The sequence below is a fragment of the Dendrobates tinctorius genome, unplaced genomic scaffold (assembly GCF_039654945.1).
Source record: "Dendrobates tinctorius isolate UK_male_01 unplaced genomic scaffold, ASM3965494v1 ptg000241l, whole genome shotgun sequence".
NCBI lineage: Eukaryota > Metazoa > Chordata > Amphibia > Anura > Dendrobatidae > Dendrobates > Dendrobates tinctorius.
In genome coordinates, this window is record NW_027361908.1 from 21,663,694 (window position 1) to 21,686,003 (window position 22,310).

The following is a 22,310-nucleotide window of genomic DNA, read 5'->3' on the forward strand; positions in this document are numbered from 1 at the left end:
GTCTTGTCAACATGCAGTTTGGCAAATTCCAGTCTGGCTTTTTTATGATTTTTTTTTCAACAATGGTGTCCTCCTTTGTTGTCTCCCATGAAGTCCACTTTGGCTCATACAACGACGGATGGTGCGATCTGACACTGATGTTCGTTGAGCTTGAAGTTCACCCTTAATCTGTTTAGAAGTTTTTCTTGGTTCTTTTGTTACCATTCGTATTATCCATCTCTTTGATTTGTCATCAATTTTCCTCCTGCGGCCACGTCCAGGGAGGTTGGCTGCAGTCCCGTGGAGCTTACATGTCTGAATAATATGAGCAACTGTATTCTCAGGAACATCAAGATGCTTGGAGATGGTCTTATAACTTTTACCTTTAACATGTTTGTCTACAACTTTCTTTCTAATCTGAGACAATTCTTTCCTCTTGTCAGATTCAAGTTATTTCTGTCATCATTGGGGTTTTTTCTGTCATTAAACAAGGGGTACCAATAATTTTGACCACGTATTTATATGTGTGTGTGTGTGTGTGTATGTATATATATATATATATATATATATATATATATATATATATATATAATGTATATATAATATATTGTAATTATACTTTGTGAAGAGTGGAACACTATGCTAATTCCTCAAATGCAACTCGTTAAAGGGAGGTTGTCACCAGGCTTTTCCCATATTGAGTCAGGCAACCACCTATAGCACCCTGTAGCCCCCTGATACGGCAGTCTAGAATGCTGTCTATATGTCCCCAATACACTCTGCATAACGCAAAAAGTAGCTTTTATTATTCTCACCTACGGGGCAGTCGGGTCCAATGGACATAGCTGTTCTTGATCTGGCGCCTCCTCTCTTCTTACAATCGCCATCCTCCTTTTTCCTTCTTGTGGATGATGCACCATACGTCAGCCACAAAGTCTCCTCCATCGCGCTGTTGCGCAGCTGCACATCTGTCTGCCATGCCAAGGGAAAAGCAAAGTAGTGTAATGCGTGTGTGCCTGAGCTTTTCCCCGCGCTTGTTCACTATATTACTTTGCTCTGCCCTCAGCAGGGCAGAGAGATGTACTCCTGCGCAGAAGTGCGATGGAGGAGACTGTGTGAATAACCTATGACCTGTCATCCACACAAAGCAAGAAGAGAAGAGTCAGGATCAAGACCAGCAATGCCCATCGGACCAGACCGCCCCATAGGTGAGTATAAGATCTTTTTGTGTCATGTAGAGCGCATTGGCGACAAATAGACATCATTCTAGAATGCTGTGAGGGCTTACAGGTACTGGCTCTATGGGATATATGGGAAAAACCTGTTGGCAGGTTCCCTTTAACCCCTTAAGCCCCAAGGGTGGTTTGCACGTTAATGACCAGGCCAATTTTTACAATTCTGACCACTGTCCCTTTATGAGGTAATAACTCTGAAACACTTCCATGGATACCTGTGATTCTGACATTGTTTTCTCGTGACATATTGTACTTCATGTTAGTGGTAAAATTTCATTCAAATAACTTGCGTTTATTTGTGAAAAAAACGGAAATTTGGCGAAAATTTTGAAAATTTCGCAATTTTCCAACTTTGAATTTTTATGCCATTAAATCACAGAGATATAGCACACAAAAAACTGAATAAGTAACATTTCCCACATGTTTACTTTACATCAGCACAATTTTGAAAACAAAATTTTTTTTTGTTAGGAAGTTATAAGGGTTAAAAGTTGACCAGCGATTTCTCATTTTTGCAACACCATTTTATTTTTACGGACCACATCACATTTGAAGCCACTTTGAGGGGTCTATATGATAGAAAATACCCAAAAGTGACATCATTCTAAAAACTGCACCCCTTAAGGTGCTCAAAACCACATTCAAGAAGTTTATTAACCCTTTAGGTGCGTCACAGGAATTTTTTGAATATTTAAAAAAAAAAATGAACATTTAACTTTTTTTCACTAAAAAAATACTTCAGGTTCAATTTATTTTATTTACCAAGGGTAACAGGAGAAATTGGACTGCAAAAGTTATTGTGCAATTTGTCCTGAGTACGCCGATACCTGATATGTGGGGGGGAACCACTGTTTCGGCGCATGGCAGACCTCAGCAGGGAAAGAGCGCCATTTGACTTTTTCAATGCAAAATTGGCTGGAATTCAGATCGGACGCCATGTCGTGTTTGGAGAGCCCCTGATGCACCTAAACAGTGGAAACCCCCCCAAGTGACCCCATTTTGGAAACTAGACCCCCCAAGGAACTTATCTAGATATGTGATGAGAACTTTGAACCCACAAGGGCTTCACAGAAGTTTATAACATACAGCCGTACAATTAAAAAATCATATTTTTTCCACAAAAATGATCTTTTCACCTTCAATTCTTATTTTTCCAAGGGTAACAGGACCCTAAAAGATATTGTGCAATTTGTCCTGAGTGCGCTGATACCCCACATGTGGGGGTAAACCACTATTTGGGCGCATGGCAGAGCTCGGAAGGGAAGCAGCGCCATTTGACGTTTTTGGCTGGAATTGAGATCGGACACCATGTCGCGTTTGGAAAGCCCCTGATGTACCAAAACAGTAGAAACCCCCCATAAATGACACCATTTTGGAAACTAGACCCCCCAAGGAACTTATCTAGATGTGTGGTGAGCACTTTGAGCTCCTCAGTGCTTCACAGAAGTTTATAACGCCCGTGCGTGAAAATACAAAAATCGTATTTTTTCCACAAACATGATCTTTTAGTCACCAATTTTTTCATTTTTCCAAGGGTACAAGGAGAAATTGGACCCCAAATGTTGTTGTCCATTTTGTCCTGAGTACGCTGATACCTCATATGTGGGAGAAAACTACTGTATGGACACACGTCGGGGCTCGGAAGGGAAGTAGTGATCTTTTGGAATGCAGACTTTGATGGAATGGTCTGCGGGTGTCATGTTGCTTTTGGAGAGCCCCTGATGTACCTAAACAGTGGAAACCCCCCACAAGTGACCCGATTTTGGAAACTAGACCCCCTAAGGAACTTATCTAGATGTGTGGTGAGAACTTTGAACCCCCAAGGGCTTCACAGAAGTATATAATGCCCAGGCATGAAAATAAAAAAATCGTATTTTTTCCACAAACATGATCAATTAGTCTCCAATTTTTTTATTTTCCCAAGGGTAACAGGAGAAATTGGACCCCAAAAGTTGTTGTCCAATTTGTCCTGAGTATGCTGATACCTCATAATTGGAAAAAAAATACTGTATGGGCACACGTCGGGGTTCGGAAGGGAAGTAGTGACGTTTTGGAATGCAGGTTTTGATGGATTGGTCTGCGTGTGTCATGTGCATTTGGAGAGCCCCTGATGTACCTAAACTATTGAAACTTCCCACAAGTGACCCCATTTTGGAAACTAGACCCCCCACGGAACTTATCTAGATGTGTGGTGAGCACTTTGAACCCCCAAGTGCTTCACAGAAGTTTATAACGCCTGGGCGTGAAAATAAAAAAATCATTTTTTTCCACAAAAATGATATTTTTGCCTCCAATTTTTTATTTTCCTAAGGGTAACAGGAGAAATTGGACCCCAAAAGTTGTTTTGCAATTTGTCCTGAGTATGCTGATACCCTATATGTGGGGGTAAAACACTGTTTGGGCGCATGGCAGAGCTTGGAAGGGAAGGAGCACCATTTGACTTTTTCAATGCAGAATTGGCTGGAATTGAGATCAGACACCATGTTGCATTTGGAGAGCACCTGATGTGCCCAAACAGTGGAAACCCCCCAATTATAACTCTAACCCTAACCCCAACACACCCCTAACCCTAATCTGAGCCCTAACCCTAGCCCTAACCCTAGCCCTAACCCTAACCCTAATGGGAAAATGGAAATAAATACTTTTTTTTAATTTTATTATTTTTCCCTAACTAAGGGGGTGATAACGGGGGGTTTGATTTACTATTTATGGTGGTTTTTATGTTTGGCGGCTGTCGTACGCTAAAAGACGCTTTTTATTGTAAAAATAGTTTTTGCATCACCACATATTGAGAGCTATAATTTTTCCGTATTTTGACCCACCGAGTCATGTGAGGTCTTATTCTTTGCGGGACGAGTTGACGTTTTTATCGGTACCATTTTTGGGCGCGTGACATTTTTTGATCACTTTTTATTCCGATTTTTGGGACGCAGAATGAACAAAAACCAGCGTTTCATGAATTTCTTTGGGGGGGTGCGTTTACACCGTTCCACGTGCGGTAAAATTGATAAAGCGCCTTTATTCTTCGCGTCGGTACGGTTACAGCGATACCTCATTTAGGTCGTTTTTTTATGTTTTGTCGGTTTTTTGCAATGGAAACAATTTTATATAAAAAATAATTATTTTTGCATCGCTTTATTCTGCGAGCTATAATTTTTTTATTTTTTTGCGGATGATGCTGTGTGGTGGCTCGTTTTTTGCGGGACAAGATGGCGTTTTCAGCGGTACCATGGATATTTATATGCGTCTTTTTGATCGCGTGTTATTGCACTTTTTGTTCGGTGGTATGATAATAAATCCCCCGAAGGCCCCCCCGTCGCCATCTTGGATCCGGGGGCCTGTAGGGAAAGAGCCCCCCGCAGCAGCGCTGCACATTGCGCTGCCGAGGGGGGCTCAGGGAAGCACGGAGGGAGCCCCCTCCCTGCCGAAGCTTCCCTTTAACTCCCGGTACACCGCGATCGTGTTTGATCGCGGTGTACAAGGGGTTAACGTGTCGGGGGCGGTCCGTGACTGCCCCTGACACATTGTGCCGGGTGTCAGCTGTGATAATCAGCTGACACCCGGCCGCGATCAGCGGCGCTCACCACGTGGGCGCCGCTGATCGCATTAGACGTACTATCACGTCCTTGGGAATTAAGTCCCAGGGCACATGGACGGGATAGTACGTCTAATGGCAGAAAGGGGTTAAAGGATAAATTGTTTAGATCATATATACAATGGCTTGCAAAAGTATTAACCCCCCCTTTGCTCTTTACCTGTTTTGTAATATTGCAGACTGTGTTTTAATATTTTTGTAGTCAATTTGTGTGTGATGCATCAGCACTAAATTATCTAAGTTAGTGAATTGAAGTGAGAAAAATATAGGCATGAATTACATTTTTGGGATTAAATACCTAAAAATTAGCAAGTTGTCAAGTGCATATGTATTTACCCCTTTTGGTATGAAGCCCCTAAAAATTTCTGAATTTCTGGTGTAAGCAATTTTCTTCATAAGTCACATTAGTGAAAGGAAGTCCACCTAAGTGCCCCATGGTCTGTCAGTATATACACAGAGGCTTCCAGACCATTAAGAAAGAGGCACCACTAATCATACAACATAATAAAGACCAAGGATATCTCCAAACAAGTCAGGGACAAAGTTGTTGAGAAGTACAAGTCAGGGTTCGGATATAAAAAAAAAGCCCAATCTCTGATAATCACCCAGAGCTTTATAGCTTCATCAAATGGAAAAAGCATGGTACCACATGATTATCAAAGAGGCAGCACAGAATCCAAAGGTAACCCTGAAAGATCTGCAGAGTTCCCAAGCAGAGATTGGAGTATCTGTCCATACGACAACAATAAGCCATACACTCCATAGAGGAGGCCTTTATGGAAGTGTGGCCAGAAAAAAGCCTTTACTTAAACACAAAAATTGTAAGGCTCGTTTTGATTTTGCCAAAAGACATGTGGGAGACTCCCAAAATGTATGGTTTAAGGTGCTGTGGTCAGATGAGACCAAAATTAAACTTTTTGGCCACCAAGTTAAATGCTTTGTCTGGCGCCAAACCAACACCCCAAGAACACCATTCCCACAGTGAAACATGGTGGTGGCAGCATCATGCTATGGGAATGTTTTTTTGGCAGCAGAGACAAGGAAAATGGTCCAAGTCAAGGGGAAGATGGATGGGGCAAAATTATTACGCAAAACCTTTTTGTCCGTGATTTGAGACTGGGACGGACGTTCACCTTTCAACAAGACAATGAACCAAAGCTTACAGCTAAAGCAACATTTGAGTGCTTTGAGGTGAAATGTGTAAATGTTTTGGAGGAGCATAATCAAAGCCCAGACTTTAATCCAATTGAATATCTGTGGTCAGACTTGAAGATTGCTGTTCACCTGAGAATACCATCTAACTTGAAGGTGCAGTTTTGCCTTGAGGAATGACAAAAATCCCAACGGCAAGATATGGAAAGCTCATAGAGACGTATCCAAAGTGATTTGCAGCTGTAGTTGCTGCCAAAGGAAGCTCTACAAAGTATTGACTTGGGGGTGGGGGGATTGTTATGCACACTAAAGTGTTCTTTTCAGAAGTGTTCAGTTAATTAATCCTATGTGTTGTTTACTTCACAAAAATGGAATCCCAGCTGTTCACAGTTGTAGGTTTGTTCTTTACATCAACTGATGCAAACCCTAAAAAAAACAGGGGGTTTGATTTTAACTTTTTTATTTTGAACACTGTGATAGACCCTATCACAGTGTTCAAAATGAACCAATAGGAAAAATCTCTCATTGTTGCTGGGTGCCGGCCAGCAGATCTCGGCGGACGCACTGCGCATGCGCCCGACATTTTCTTCCCGAAAGAAGACACCGAGGACCGGGGAACAGAGCCGGAGGTAGTGGAGGGATCGAGGACCCCATTTCTCTTTCCTCTGATGTGTTAGATCATATCAGAGGAGAGCAAAATAAATGGGAAATCTGACTTTTTTTTTGCTGTCGCCATTATTCCATGAATAATGGTGATCACAACAGTGTGGATGGTAAAAACTGACCCAAATCATGTTCTCCGGAGTCTCAGCTACCCCTGGTAACCGAGACCCCGGAGATTTTCCGACTCTGGGGGGGCGATATACACTTATTTCTCAGTGCTGTTAAAAAAGCGGCGCTGAGGAATAAGTACCCTTAACTGCCGCTATTAAAAGGTATCGGTGATCGTTAAGGGGTTAGGAGCACAGTGCTATATAATGTGATGATTACTATATATTAAGAGGATAAAAACTTTTATGGGAGAAGTGATTCTTTAACTGGAAAGGGAAAGGGAGGCCACATTTCTGTGCTTTTAACAATTAGGGTTAATGTGAGATTGTGACCCTAAGTAGTCATGAAAGTCTAGTCTGTGACTATATGAACTAAATGATGGGACATTTTTTAACTGAGACCCATTACGAAGTCACATAATTTTTTTTCATTTCAGATGCATTGGTGCGGTGAAACAGATTTGGTGGTGAAGGTGTACTTCACCTTTTAAATGTACTTGTCAAACAAAACTCTTTCTTTCTTTGTTTCCAGATTCCCAGACTGGTTAATCATGTTTTGATAAGAGAGTTATATCTGGATGATAATAACTTAACCACTCTGTCAGACCTGTCATCATATTGGTTACCATTACTGCAGGTATTCTCTGTATCACAAAACAGGTAAAATTATTTTCTTTTAATAAATGCTCATATATTTTCTGCACATATAATCCAGGTAGAAATCATATACGTACTGTGTATGAAAATGTAGCTTTCTGACTGGGTTTGTAAAGAAATGGACTGTCCTAATAGTAAAAATACTGTAAATACTCGTGTATAAGCTAAGATTTTCAGCACATTTTTTTGTGTGCTGAAAACGCCCCCCTCGGCTTATATGCGAGTCATTGTCCAGAAAGCCGGTGGGATAGGGGGAGCGGCGGAGCAGCAGCAGTAGCCAGCGGCTGTGGCACAGTGACAGCTGCAGCTGCCGGCTTCAAGAAGACATCATACTCACCCTCCTCGTGCCATCACTGCATTTCTGTTCCTTCATCTCTTTCCCGGCACAGGCAGCTCTTCCCCTGTGCTGAGTGGTCACGTAGTACCGCTCACTAAGGTATTGAATATGCGCGTGTCTCCACTCTCATAAGCGTGGAATGCATATTCATTACCTTAATGAGCGGTACTACGTGACCACTCAGCCCAGGAAGTGCTGCCGTGACTGGATAACAGAGATGCAGCGACGGCGTGAAAAGGGTGAGTAGAACTGGGGGAGGGTGAGTCATGCATACAATGATGGTAGGGGGGTGAGTCATGCATACAACAATGGGACGGGGTGAGCCATGCATATAAAAATGGGACGGGGTGAGCCATGCATACAAGCATGGGGGGGTGAGCCATGCATACAACATGGAGAGACACACATACCAGGACAGGACGGGGGGCAGCCACAGATACCAAGACAGTATGGGGAGAGCCACACATAGCAAGACAGGGATGAGGGGGCAATGCATACCTGGCTTATACTTGACTCAATAAGCTTACCCAGTTTTCCGTGGCAAAATTAGGTGCCTCGGCTTATACTCGGGTCAGCTTATACTCGAGTATATACGGTATTGGCCCACAATTCGATAAATGGAGTAATTTCTTCCAAGTTTTTAGTAATCACTTCAATTCTGCCACTTTATATTTTTTAAATCTTACACCTTAATAATAAATTTGTTGTAAATTACACCAGAGAAACTTTTTAAATGTTTGATAGCACACTTCCCAATGGAATCTGTCATTAGGATCAATCCCCGTAAGCCGTCTATGTGGACATGTATGTCATATGAAGCTGGTTAACATGATACCTTGATATCTGCTATCTGATATCTTATTCCAGAGAAATCCACATTTTTCTTATATGTAAATAAGCTGTTCAGTGGTATGGGGGAACACTGATCTTTATGAGAATCTGCTTCCAAAGATTATTTTACATGAATGGGGGAGTTACAAGTGTGATGTATAATAGCCGCTCTCCTTATCTCACTGCAGAGCTGTGTGTGATTATAACTGACACATCTGCACGTATGTTGTTCAGCTTCATTTTCCATCTCACAAGCAGAGATGCAATATTGTTGCAATACAGCAGAGCTCAGAAAGATGCAAAAATGTATTTCTAAGACCTCTTTCACACATCCGGCTTTTGTAATCCGGCACGATGCAGCAACATTTTTAATAACCGGATCCAGCACCGGATCCGGTTTTGTCCTATAAACTTTCATGGTCGCCGCATCGTGCCGGATGGTTATGCGTCGTGTCCGGTTGTTGCCGGACACGGCCAAAATTAGCCGTCCAGCATCTGCAAAAAAACGTTCTCTGCAACGTTTTTTGTTAGCGCCGGACCGGCTTTTTCCACAGCGCATGCCCGGACTCTGTGAATGTTAACCCTACAAGTGCCCGGCGAGAGAGAGAGAGATCTCTCTCTCTCGCCCGGACACTTGTGAGAGATGTCTCTCGTCGGGCACTCGTGGGGTTAACACTCACAGTGTCTGGGTGAGAGAGAGAGATCTCTCTGTGGGGTTAACCCCACAAGTGCCCGGCAAGAGAGAGAGATTCTCTCGCCTGGACACTGAGTGTTAACCCCACATGTCTCTCTCTCTCCACCCCCCTCTCCCCTCCCCTCCCCTCCCTTTCAGCAGCTGTCTCTCTCAGCGGCTGCCTCTCTCGTCCTTTGGTGTATATGTTCCTCCTGCGGCTCCTTTAAATCATGTCCGAGCCGTATCAGACGCTGCATACACATCCGGTGTCACCGCTGCAGGCCGGATCCGGTGGCCCGGCTTTTCGCCGCACGCCGCCGGACCCCACACACCGGATGTGTGAAAGTAGCCTAAGGCTGGTTTCACATTAGCGTTTTTGCGCGCAGCGCAGTTGCATTTTTTTGTTCCGCCCGACCTCGTCAAAAAAACGCATGCGATCGCGTGCGGACGAAATGTGCCAAAAAAAAATCACATTACAGTCTATGGGGTCACAGTTTATGGGGTCGCAGGCGGGTGCATGGACAATGTCTAGACGCTGGTTTAAACCACCCCCTTCACAAAGAAACATTGTTTGTGGGGTAGTGTAGATAAAAGGTGTTTGCACTGGCAGACCACTACTCTACAGACTGAAGAGAGAAGGACATTGAAGAGCTTGGAGAATGTCAGCAACTTTAATAATGTGAGTATTAAACCTAATGTCTGCCTGTCCTTTTCTAAATTTATTATGTACTAATGTATTTTTTTTTTATTGCAGCATGTCTTCTGGAGAGGAATACACACCGGCCCAGGGTGAACTGGCCCAAGCAGAGCGTGAAGTGAGTATCTTCTTGCCCTACATTTTGGGTAAGTATTCGCTGCTGCATGTACACATGTGGCAAATTAATTTTTGTTCTTTTTCAGACCTCATCGGCCACGGCAAGTGAGTACAAACAGCAGGAGTAGACAAGCCAAGTGCTGGCGGGGAGAAGGCCTGTAAGTATAGACTGACTGTAAATGTCCCTTTTTTTTTTTCTTTTTTTTTTTCCCCTGCCTTTTTTTCTGTCCTGTTTTTATCATCAATCTTTCTTCTTTTCTGTATCTTTTTCTTTTCCAAATCTTTCCAAGAGTATAATTTTTTTTTCTTTTTTTCTAGGCTCCGCAACGGGACGAAGAAATCGCCCTGGACAACGACGCCCTGATCAACTTGGTCCAGGAGCAAGTCCCGTTGTGGGACAGCCGTGATCCGCAGCACTCGGACAAGGTGGTGACCCGGCTCTGGAATGAGGTGGCCGCAGTGCTGATGGAAGGCTGGGACAACGCCTCTCAAAGGGTCCGCAAGGATTTTTGTAAGTATTTCAATGCTCTGTGATGCGGCAGTGACTTGTCCGTGACCACACAGGTGTGTGTGATGCTAGAGATATTCTAGCATGATACACATTTGTGTTATCACGGCCAACAAAGCATTGTCTATTGTATTGTTGTGTGATGCCGCAGTCACCTTGGCCGTGATAACACAGGTGTGTGTCATGCTAGATCTATTCTAGCATGCTACACATTTGTGTTATCATGGCCAACAGTGAGTGCATTGTCTATTGTATTGTTGTGTGATGCCGCAGTTACCTTGGTCGTGATCACACAGGTGTGTGTCATGCTAGATATATTCTAGCATGATACACATTTGTGTTATCATGGCCAACCGTGAGTGCATCGTCTATTGTATTGTGTGATGCCGCAGACACCTTGGCCATAATCACACAGGTGTGTGTCATGCTAGATATATTCTAGCATGATACACATTTGTGTTATCATGGCCAACAGTGCAATGAGTAATTTTTTTTGCTGTGTGATGTCGCAGTCACCTTTGCCGTGGTCACACAGGTGTGTTTCATGCTAGATATATTATAGTATGATACACATTTGTGTTATCATGGCCAACAGTGAGTGCATTGTCTTTTGTATTGTTGTGTGATGTCGCAGTCACCTTTGCCGTGATCACACAGGTGTGTTTCATGCTAGATATATTCTAGCATGATACACATTTGTGTTATCATGGCCAACAGTGCAATGAGTAATTTTTTTTGCTGTGTGATGTCGCAGTCACCTTTGCCGTGGTCACACAGGTGTGTTTCATGCTAGATATATTATAGTATGATACACATTTGTGTTATCATGGCCAACAGTGAGTGCATTGTCTTTTGTATTGTTGTGTGATGTCGCAGTCACCTTTGCCGTGATCACACAGGTGTGTTTCATGCTAGATATATTCTAGCATGATACACATTTGTGTTATCATGGCCAACAGTGAGTGCATTGTCTATTGTATTGTTGTGTGATGCCGCAGTCACCTTGGCCGTGATCAAACAGGTGTGTGTGATGCTAGTGATTTGCTCATCAGTGCATTGTCCAATTTCTTTTATTTTTTTCACAGTGAACAAAGTCAGAACCCGTTGGCGCTTGATGAAGGACAGCTTCAACAGGTGATGTACGTCAGGAGGGCCAGGGTCGCAGTGGTGCTGCGGCAAGGACCAGAACAAAATACAGATACCAGCGGGCATTGGCGTTCCTAAGACCGGTCCTTGCCACCAAAGCGCAAGTATTTTGGTGTATTGTATTGTTTATTAATCTGTGGTTTTCTATTCCACAGCAGTTGGCACTTGTAAATGCATGATACTAATGTTTTTCTTTTCTTTTCACAGCACCTGGTGCAGCACCCTGCAACCTGTCCCTGGAGTAGTCCTTCATCGAACGACCTCGGACCCGTCCCAGCCATCCGACAGCCAGGAAGCACCTTGCAGTTCGGCAACACAGACAACTGGAGACCAGGAAGCTGGTATGTCAGGTCTTCCCCTGTCCCAAGTCTCTGCTACTGGTTTTGCGGGCACTTCCCGCCAGCGGCAGAGGGCCTCGGACAGGAATGTCATGCCCGAGTTCCTTAACTTGAGCTCGGCCTTTCAGAATGTCATCAAGGCACTGGCAGACAGAGTGGAAAGCGGTTTTAACCACATAGACCACCGCTTCCAGTCTGTCGACAGTCGCCTTGATCGTCTGGAAGCCGACCTCAACAGACCAGCGCACCATTTTTTCAGCAAAATTGAACGGGCCATGGCGGAACACCTTATCCAGATCTCTAGCTGACTGTGATGCAGGCCTGCAACACTGCTTTCTTGCAGGCTATGCAGCAGAGTCAGTACATGCAGCAGTCAGTGGTGGCATTTCCACCTGTGCCACCACTGAGTCGCTTCACCACACTGCCGACTTCTGCTGCATACCACTGCACGGCCACCTGCATTCCAAGCCAAGCCGGACACCACTACACCACCCCAAGGCCGAGTGCTGCTGGACACTCCACCACCACCACCATGGCAAGCGCTGCTCCTGTCTGGACCACCACCGCCACCACCACGCCTGCTTGGAGCACCGCCACCACTCCTCCAGCCTGGACCAGCACTGCCGACACCACTCCTCCAGCCTGGACCAGCACTGCTGCCACCACTCCTGCAGCCTGGACCAGCACTGATGCAAACACTCCTCCAGCCTGGACCAGCACTGCTGCCACCACTCCTCCAGCCTGGACCAGCACTGCCGCCACAACTACTCCAGCCAGGACCAGCACTGCTGCCACCAATCCTCCTGCAAGGACCAGCACTGCCGCCACCAATCCTCCGGCAAGGACCAGCACTGGCAACTCCACCACTGAACAGCAGCAACATCGGCAGCAGCAGCATCAAAGTGAGGACCTACATTCGATTTTTGCTTCCACTCAGCCAAGGTCACCCAGCTCCAGGCGGTCAGAAACATCAAGGTGGTCAGTCAGCTCCAGGAGGTCCAGGCAGGACACACAAACACAAGAGACACAAAAAAGGAAAAACTTTAACCATCCCACCCCCCACACCTCCAACTGTGTCTCAACCTGCCTCAAGTTCCATCCCTGAGCTCCTTTCCACCTCACCTTTTGTTTCACCTTCCCCTAGAACCCCTTCCTCTCCTTCCAGCCGTTCCTCATCTCTCCACACCCCCAACATAAAACCATCTTCCCCAAACGTCGTTCCCAATAATTTTTTTTTTTTTGTAAGAAATAGATGTTAATTTATGGTTTACCATAATAATGTTTGATTAATGTGTCTTTCGCCGCCTACACACACTGCGCCGTACACACACTGCACTGTACACTTTGTGTTTTTGCCACCACATATCTCCATTACTGACACATGTTTTTTGTGTCATTCCTGGAGACGTGTAGTCAAAAACACCACTATATGACTTGTATTTTCACCACCACTCTCTTTAGTCTGCTAATATTGCACAGACTGAATAGAAGATGGTGTTGAGTGCAAGGCATATATATTGTTACCTTGCCATGTATCATAAAGAGTTAATTATTCATTGTGTTTTTACCATCATCATTTCACTCTTTGTGACACAAGGCCAGGTGATTCTAGATATACCTTGTAATTAATTACATCCTCTATTCAGTGTGTGGTGAGTAAACTGAGGAGATGATGGAGAAAATACATGTCATATGCACAATACCCTGGCCTTGTATCATAACTATTTATCACACCTTGTCAGGTGAATACACGTATGAGTTAACCTGCAGTGTCGCTTCAGTCTGCATTATCTATTGCACGCAGACTGGAGCGATGCTGGAGTTTAACTCATATGCGTATTCAACTGCCCAGGTGTGCTAACTTCACCATGACACCAGGCCTGGGGATTGTAGAAGTTGTATAAACTTCATTATCTCTAGAGTCTGCTTTCATACTGAAGCCACAGTGGAGATCCTATATTAATATTTATTCTCACATGGTCAGGTGTCATAAAGTGTGAAGGATGCTATTGCATCCCAAAATCATTATTTGTAACATCAGGCCATGTGATACAAATTTGTATTATTTCCACCGTCGCTGCACATTGAACACAAACTGTAGAGATGATACAGGTCATAGAACTTGTGTGTATGTTGTCACCTGGCCAGGAGTGCTAGTAAATTAATGATGCACAAAACACAACATCATGAATTCACAAGTACACCTGGGCAGGTGATTATTGTTTTGGAGTGTATAAAAAAAGAGTGCACTCGGTACATGTATCCAAACAGGTTTTTTATTAACATACACACAAGAAACAAATTTTACACCATTTGATCTTGCCATTCCACACGTCCTACATCAGAGATAAAGTAGGCCGCAAATTGGTCCCTCATTTGGCCAAATTCAACTGATGACCTGAGAGGGTGATGAGTGAATTCAGGCAATGGGTTTGCAGCTGGTATTGCAAGTTCAAAGTTAGGGTGCTCTTTAGACATAACAGAATTATCAAGAACCACACACGCCTTCACCACCTCATCCACTGTTTACAGTTTTAAATTAATGGCTGTGCGAAGATTGCACCATCTGGAGACAAGAATACCAAAAGCACACTCTACAGTTCTTCGGGCCCTGGTCAGTCTGTAATTAAAGATTTTTTTGGTGTCGTCCAAGTCCCGACTGGAGTAGGGTTTCAGCAGGTTTTGCCACATTTGAAAGGCCTCATCCCCAACCATTACAAATGGCTGTGGCGGACCTTCGGTGTGGGGAAGAGGCCGTGGCATGGGGAAATTAAAATTTTTGCCATACAACCTACGGCCCATGTCCGAGTTCTTAAAAGCCTGTGAGTCATTCCCCCGGCCAAATACACCAATGTCCACCGCAACAAACAGACAGTCTGCATCCGCAATGGCCATGAGTACTGTAGAAAAGTACTTTTTATAGTTAAAGAACTCCGATCCAGTGCATTTGGGTTTTATTATCCGGATGTGTTTCCCATCCACAGCTCCCAAACAGTTGGGGAAATTGCAGACAGTCCAGAATTTTTCTGCGATTTCCATCCACTTTTCCGTGGTGAGCAGGGGCATAAATTCTGGACAGAGAATATCCCACAAAACCCGGCAGTTGTCCGCAACTATTCCCGACAAGGTGGATATTCTAATCCGGTACTGGAAGCGAAGTGAAGATAGGGTCTCTCCAGTAGCCAGGAATCTGCGAAACAGAGAGAGAACAAAAATTAATATTTAGGTCTAGGTTTTTTTTAAAACAATAACATAAAAAAGTATTAGTACCTGGCATCACAATAATTCAGCAAGCTTTTGTTTAATATATGGCAGAACAAAGAAAATTATTCAGGTATGGGTTTTTAAATATTACGTACCGTAATGTGACCAGGAGCCGTTCCTCAGGAGTAATCGCACGACGGAGCTGTGTGTCCCGTCTCCGGATGGCTCCTTGAAAATGAGCAAGCAAATCCATGAAGCTTTCTGGGGACATCCGGGTATAGTCACTAAATTTCGCCTGGTTTCCCTAGAGCTCGCTTTAGAGGGTGTGGTACGCTCCACGGCTCTCACGGAGTTCAATAATCGGATGTATCCACAAACGCCCCCGCTGCCGTCTTCACTGTCTCTCTCTCTCCCATTGTTGCTGGCAAGCAAATGCAAAAGCCTGAGCCAGCGCGATGTCCAAATCCAAGTTAAAGTGAAAACTCTTCCAACGCAGATCCATGTTCAGAAAGGAAAAAGCAAGCAAATCTGAAGAATTCAGCAGTAAACAGGGTCTATATAAAGAATTCCCATGACACGCTCACTGGTGTCCCATTGGTGGAGTCTGTTTCAAGAATTTTTCAAGGATTTTCCTCCTGTGAAATGTGAGACCTAGACAACGCATGCACATAAAAAACGCAAACGCATGCAAAAACGCATGAAATCACATACAAACACGGCATTTTTTTGTCGTCATGCGCACTCTGATGCGTCGAAAAAAATCGCTGCGTTTACATGCGTTTGCAAGCGTTTTTACATTGCGTTTCAAGTGCGCACGAAACGCTGCGCAAATGTGAAACTAGCCTAAGAGACAAAGTTCAGTACTTCTGTTCTGTGTTAGTTACATGCCTCACACTGGTAACTGCTCCTTTTTATTTAAAATAATCACTGGAGGCAGATTCTTGTGCAGATCAGTGTCCTGGCCAGAGCCTAGAACTGCTCATTTACAGTGGGTACGGAAAGTATTCAGACCCCTTTAAATTTTTCACTCTTTTTTGAATTTACCTAATGGCTGCAATGAAACAAAGTTCATCTTGACTGAAAAAAACAGAAATGTAGAAATTTTTGCAAATTTATTAAAAAAGAAAAAACGAAATATCATATGGTCATAAGTATTCAGACCCTTTGCTCAGACACTCATATTTAAGTCACATGCTGTCCATTTCCCTGTGATCCTCCTTGAGATGTTTCTACTCCTTCATTGGAGTCCAACTGTATTTAATTAAACTGATAGGACTTGATTTTTGAAAGGCACATACCTGTCTATATAGGACCTCACAGCTCACAGTGCATGTCAGACCAAATGAGAATAATGAGGTTAAAGGAACTGGCAAGGGAGCACAGATACAGAATTGTGGCAAGGCACACATCTGGTCAAGGTTACAAAAGAATTTCTGCAGTACTCAAGGTTCCTAAGAGCACAGTGGCCTCCATAATCCTTAAATGGAAGAAGTTTGGGACCACCAGAAGTCTTCCTAGACCTGGCCGTCCAGCCAAACTGAGCAATCGTGGGAGAAGAGCCTTGTTGAGAGGTAAAGAAGAACCCCAAGATCACTGTGGCTGAGCTCCACAGATGCAGTAGGGAGATGGATGGAAGTTCCACAAAGTCAGCTACCACTGCAAACCTCCACCATCAGGCCTTTATGGCAGAGTGACCCGACTGAAGCCTCTCCTCAGTGCAAGACATATGAAAGCCCGCATAGAGTTTGCTAAAAAACACATGAAGGACTGCCAGACTATGAGAAAAAAAAACATGAATGCGGCCAAGTACAGAGATATACTGGATGAAAACCTCTTCCAGAGTGCTGTGGACCTCAGACTTGGCCAAAGGTTCACCTTCCAATAAGACAATGACCCTAAGCACACAGTTAAAATAACCAAGGAGTGGCCCTGGAGCATCTCTGTGACCGTTCTTGACTGGCCCAACCAGAGTCCTGACCTAAACCCAATTGACCATCTGTCAAGAGACCTTAAAATGGCTGTCCACCAACGTTCACCATCCAAACTGACGAAACTGGAGAGGATCTGTAAGGAAGAATGGCAGAGGATCCCCAAATCCAGGTGCTTCTACTCAATACTGAGCAAAGGGTCTGAATACTTATGGCCATGTGATATTTCAGCTTTTCTTTTTTAATAGATTTGCAAAAATTTCTACATTTCTGTTTTTTTTCAGTCAAGATGGGGTGCAGAGTGTACATTAATGAGAAAAAAATTAACTTTTTTGATTTTACCAAATGGCTGCAATGAAACAGAGTGAAAAATTTAAAGGGGTCTGAATTCTTTCTGAACCCACGGTACATATTAGAAAAGCAAGGATACCCCTGGAACAAAGCATTGGATTACAGATATCAAGGTGTCTTGTTATTCAGCTTCCTTTGACCTACATACTCATATGGACAGCTTAATCGTGTTGTACAGTCAGAACTGATAAGTCTGCATTCACCCTGTGTTACTGCAGACTTACGAATACTCCCCAGCGCACGCACTGTGCGCTGCGGGGATTTTCCGATTTAAGACCGGGGAACGCACAGGGTATGTATGAGTTATACATAATCCCAGGCCAATGGGCGTGGCCTCACTCTCCACTCTCCGTTCCCTCTAGTCGGACTTGTCTAGTCTAGTCCTACTTTTTAGAGTCTGAGACCAATGTGTCACATGTTCCAAGTCAGTGCAATTTTATTTCTTACCCAAGTTACGACTTTTTATGCATATTAATTAGTACTCTTTTTAAGAGGGACGTTTGTCGAATATTTTTGCAGATCACTTTTTATGCATTTTAAAATGGTTGTAGCATAAATGTATTTGTTCACTACATTTAAAGATATCAATGACTTGCCTATAATATGCAGCTTTTTGAGACTTTTTATATAGAAATACATGTATTAATTTGTTGTACTTCACAATAAATGGTTACCCTCACCCTTTTATTATTATTTTTAAGTTTTGACATAAAACATTGATTCATTTTGGCATCATATTGTCCCACATTATTTTTATATTGCTGATCTTCCAACATACAGTGGCTTGCAAAAGTATTAACCCCTCTTGGCATTTTTCGTGTTTTGCTACCTCAGACCCTGGAATTTCACAGTTTTTTTTAATAGTTTGCATCAGTTGATGCAAAGAATATGCCTTCAACTGTGAACACTTGGTTTTCTATTTATTGTGAAGCAAACAACAAATAGGACAAAATAACGAAAAACTTCAGTGTGCATGAAAATCGCAGGGCCCGATCTATGCCATGATGATCCAGGGGTTGTCATGACAACCTCCGGATCATCCAGCTACGGAAAGCTGCTGAGACCATGCTGACAGCATGGTCTCAGATAGCTGTCTCCATAGGTATAATGCATTGCAATGCCAGAGCATTGCAATGTGTTATACAGTTAGGTCCGTATATATTTGGACAGAGACAACATTTTTCTAATTTTGGTTCTAGACATTACCACAATGAATTTTAAACAAAACAATTCAGATGCAGTTGAAGTTCAGACTTTCAGCTTTCATTTGAGGGTATCCACATTAAAATTGGATGAAGGGTTTATGAGTTTCAGCTCCTTAACATGTGCCACCCTGTTTTTAAAGGGACCAAAAGTAATTGGACAATTGATTCCAAGACTATTTCATGGACAGGTGTGGGCAATCCCTTTGTTATGTCATTCTCAATTAAGCAGATAAAAGGCCTGGAGTTGAGTTGATTTGAGGTGTGGTGCTTGCATTTGGGAGGTTTTGCTGTGAAGGAAACGTGGTCAAAGGAGCTCTCCATGCAGGTGAAACAAGCCATCCTTAAGCTGCAAAAGCAGAAAAAACCCATCCAAGAAATTGCTACAACAGTAGGAGTGGCAAAATCTAGTTTGGTACATCCTGAGAAAGAAAGAAAGCACTGGTGAACTCATCAATGCAAAAAGACCTGGGTGCCCACAGAAGACAACAATGGTGGATGATCGCAGAATAATCTCCATGGTGAAGAGAAACCCCTTCACAACAGCCAACCAAGTGAACAACACTCTCCAGGAGGTAGGCGTATCAATATCCAAATCTACCCTAAAGAGAAGACTGCATGAAAGTAAATACAGAGGGTTCACTGCACGGTGCAAGCCGCTCATAGGCATCAAGAATCAAAAGGCTAGATTGGACTTTGCTAAAAAACCTCTAAAAAAGCCAGCACAGTTCTGGAAGAGCATTCTTTGGACAGATGAAACCAAGATCAACCTCTACCAGAATGATGGAAAGAGAAAAGTATGGCGAAGGCGTGGTACAGCTCATGATCTGAAGCATACCACATCATCTGTAAAACACGGTGGAGGCAGTGTGATGGCTTGGGCATGCATGGCTGCCAGTGTCACTGGGTCACTAGTGTTTATTGATGACTAGATGGTGGCCTGATTCTAACGCATCGGGTATTCTAGAATATATATGCAGTTTATTTTTGGAGATTTAATAATAATGCAATAATGCACCCCCAATCCTGATATGTATGGTTCTCTCACCCCCAATCCTGATTTGCATGCTACCCCTCAACCCCCTATCCTGGTATGCATGGTCCCCTGACCCCCCAATCCTTGAATGCATGATCCTCTCACCCCCCAATCCTGGTATGCATGGTCCTCTCACCTCTCTTTCCTGGTATGCATGGTCCTCTTACCCCCCTTTCGGGGTATGCATGGTCCCCTCACCCCCCAATCCTGGTATGCATGGTCCTCTCACCCCCCAATCCTGGTATGCATGGTCCCCTCACCCCCCTATCCTGGTATGCATGGTCCCCTCACCCCCCTTTCTTGGTATGCATGGTCCCCTCACCCCCCTTTTCTGGTATGCATGGTCCTCTCACACCCCAATCCTGGTATGTATGCTCACCGTCACCCCCCATTCCTGGTATGCATGGTATCCTCACCCCCCTTTCCTGGTATGCATGGTCTCCTCACCCCCCTTTCCTGATATGCATGGTCCCCTCACCCCCCCAATCCTGGTATGCATGGTCCTTTTACCCTCCTTTTGGGGTATGCATGGTCCCCTCAGCCCACAGTCCTGGTATGCATGGTCCTCTCACCCCCCTATCCTGGTAAGCATGGTCCCCTCACCCCCCTTTGTTGGTATGCATGGTCCTCTCACACCCCAATCCTGGTATGTATGCTCACCATCACCCCCCTTTCCTGGTATGTATGGTCCCCTCACCCCCCAATCCTGGTATGCATGGTATCCTCACCCCCCTTTCCTGATATGCATGGTCCCCTCACCCCCCAATCCTGGTATGCATGGTCCTCTTACCCCCCTCTTAGGGTATGCATGGTCCCCTCACCCCCCAGTCCTGGTATGCATGGTCCTCTCACCCCCCAATCCTGATATGCATGGTCCCCTCACCCTCCCTTTCCTGGTATGCATGGTCCCCTCACCCCCCATTTCCTGGTATGCATGGTCCCCTCACCCTCCCCCTTTCTTGGTATGCATGGTCCCCTCACCCCCCCTATCCTGGTATGCATGGTCCCCTCACCCCCCTTTCTTGGTATGCATGGTCCCCTCACCCCCCAATCCTGGTATGCATGGTCCCCTCACCCCCTATCCTGGTATGCATGGTCCCCTCACCCCCCAATCCTGGTATGCATGGTACCCTCACCCCCCCAATCCTGGTATGCATGGTTCCCTCGCCCCCCTTTCCTGGTATGCATGGTCCCCTCACCCCCCCTTTCCTGGTATGCATGGTCCCCTCACCCCCCTTTCCGTGTAGCCGCGACCAATCAGCGTCGCAGCCCTCTGTCCGCGACCAATCAGCAACGCGGCCCTGTAGCCGCGACCAATCACTACCGCGGCCCTGTACAAAAATAATATTAAAAAATAAAAAAAAGTTATTCTCACCTTCCGACGGCCTCCTGTCTTCTTTCCACGCTCCCGGCCTCGCGTTCCCAGTAATGCTTTGTGGCTTAGACCGCTGATGACGTCGGTCGTCTTTCTCACTCTCGCGAGAGTGACGTCGGTCTTCTTTCTCGCTCTGGCGAGAGTGACGTCATCAGCGGTCTAAGCCGCAAAGCATTACTGGGAACGCGAGGCCGGGCGCGTGGAAAGAAGACAGGAGACCGTCGGAAGGTGAGAATAACTTTTTTTTTATTTTAATTCTCTTTTTACAGATTAAGGCCTGCGCCTGCCGCTGATTGGTCGCGTCCTGGCGGGGCCTGGCGGCCGCGACCATTCAGCGGCCTGCGATTTCGGTGACAGACACGATAAGGCGTATATATATATATATATATATAGATGTGACACAGGACAGAAGCAGCCAAATGAATTCTGAGGTATTCAGAGCCATACTGTGTGCTCAGGTCTAGCCAAATGCAGCCAAACTGATTGGTCCTCGTTTCATACTACAGATGGACAATGACCCAAAACATAAAGCCAAAGCAACCCAGGATTTTATTAAAGCAAATAAGTGGAATATTCTTGAATAGCCAAGTCAGTCACCTGATCTCAACCCAATTGAGCATGCATTTCACTTGTTAAAGACTAAACTTCAGACAGAAAGGCCCACAAACAAACAGCAACTGAAAACCACCGCAGTGAAGGTCTGGCAGAGCATCAAAAAGGAGGAAACACAGCGTCTGGTGATATCCATGAGTTCAAGACTTCAGGCAGTCATTGCCAATTACAATAATTTACAATTATTGAATCTGTCCAATTACTTTTGGACCCTTTAAAAAGAGGGTGGCACAGGTTAAGGAGCTGAAACTCCTAAACCCTTCATCCAATTTTAATGTGGATACCCTCAAATGAAAGCTGAAAGTCTAAACTTAAACTGCATCTGAATTGTTTTGTTCAAAAATTCATTGTGGTAATGTCTAGAACCAAAATTAGAAAAATGTTGTCTCTGTCCAAATATATATGGACCTAACTGTACCTGCAACGAAAGTGAAAGTCCCATAAAGGGACTAGGTAAAATAAACAAAAAAAAACATTTTTAAAAAAAAAAATGTAAAAAAAATAATAAAAATAAAAAACTCCCCTAAAAAATACCGTATTTTTCGGACTATAAGACGCACCGGACCA

At 44.3% G+C, this 22,310-nt stretch overlaps 1 protein-coding gene across 1 annotated transcript in view; it reads left to right on the forward strand.

Moving 5' to 3' along the window:
- The window catches only part of LRRIQ1 (leucine rich repeats and IQ motif containing 1), a 267,121-nt gene that overhangs the window by 67,097 nt on the left and 177,714 nt on the right, over window positions 1-22,310 (forward strand). Inside the window, exon 11 of the mRNA XM_073556994.1 lies at window positions 7,264-7,391. Within this exon, the coding sequence (XP_073413095.1) occupies window positions 7,264-7,391 (128 nt within the window). The remainder of the gene's footprint in view (window positions 1-7,263; window positions 7,392-22,310) is intronic.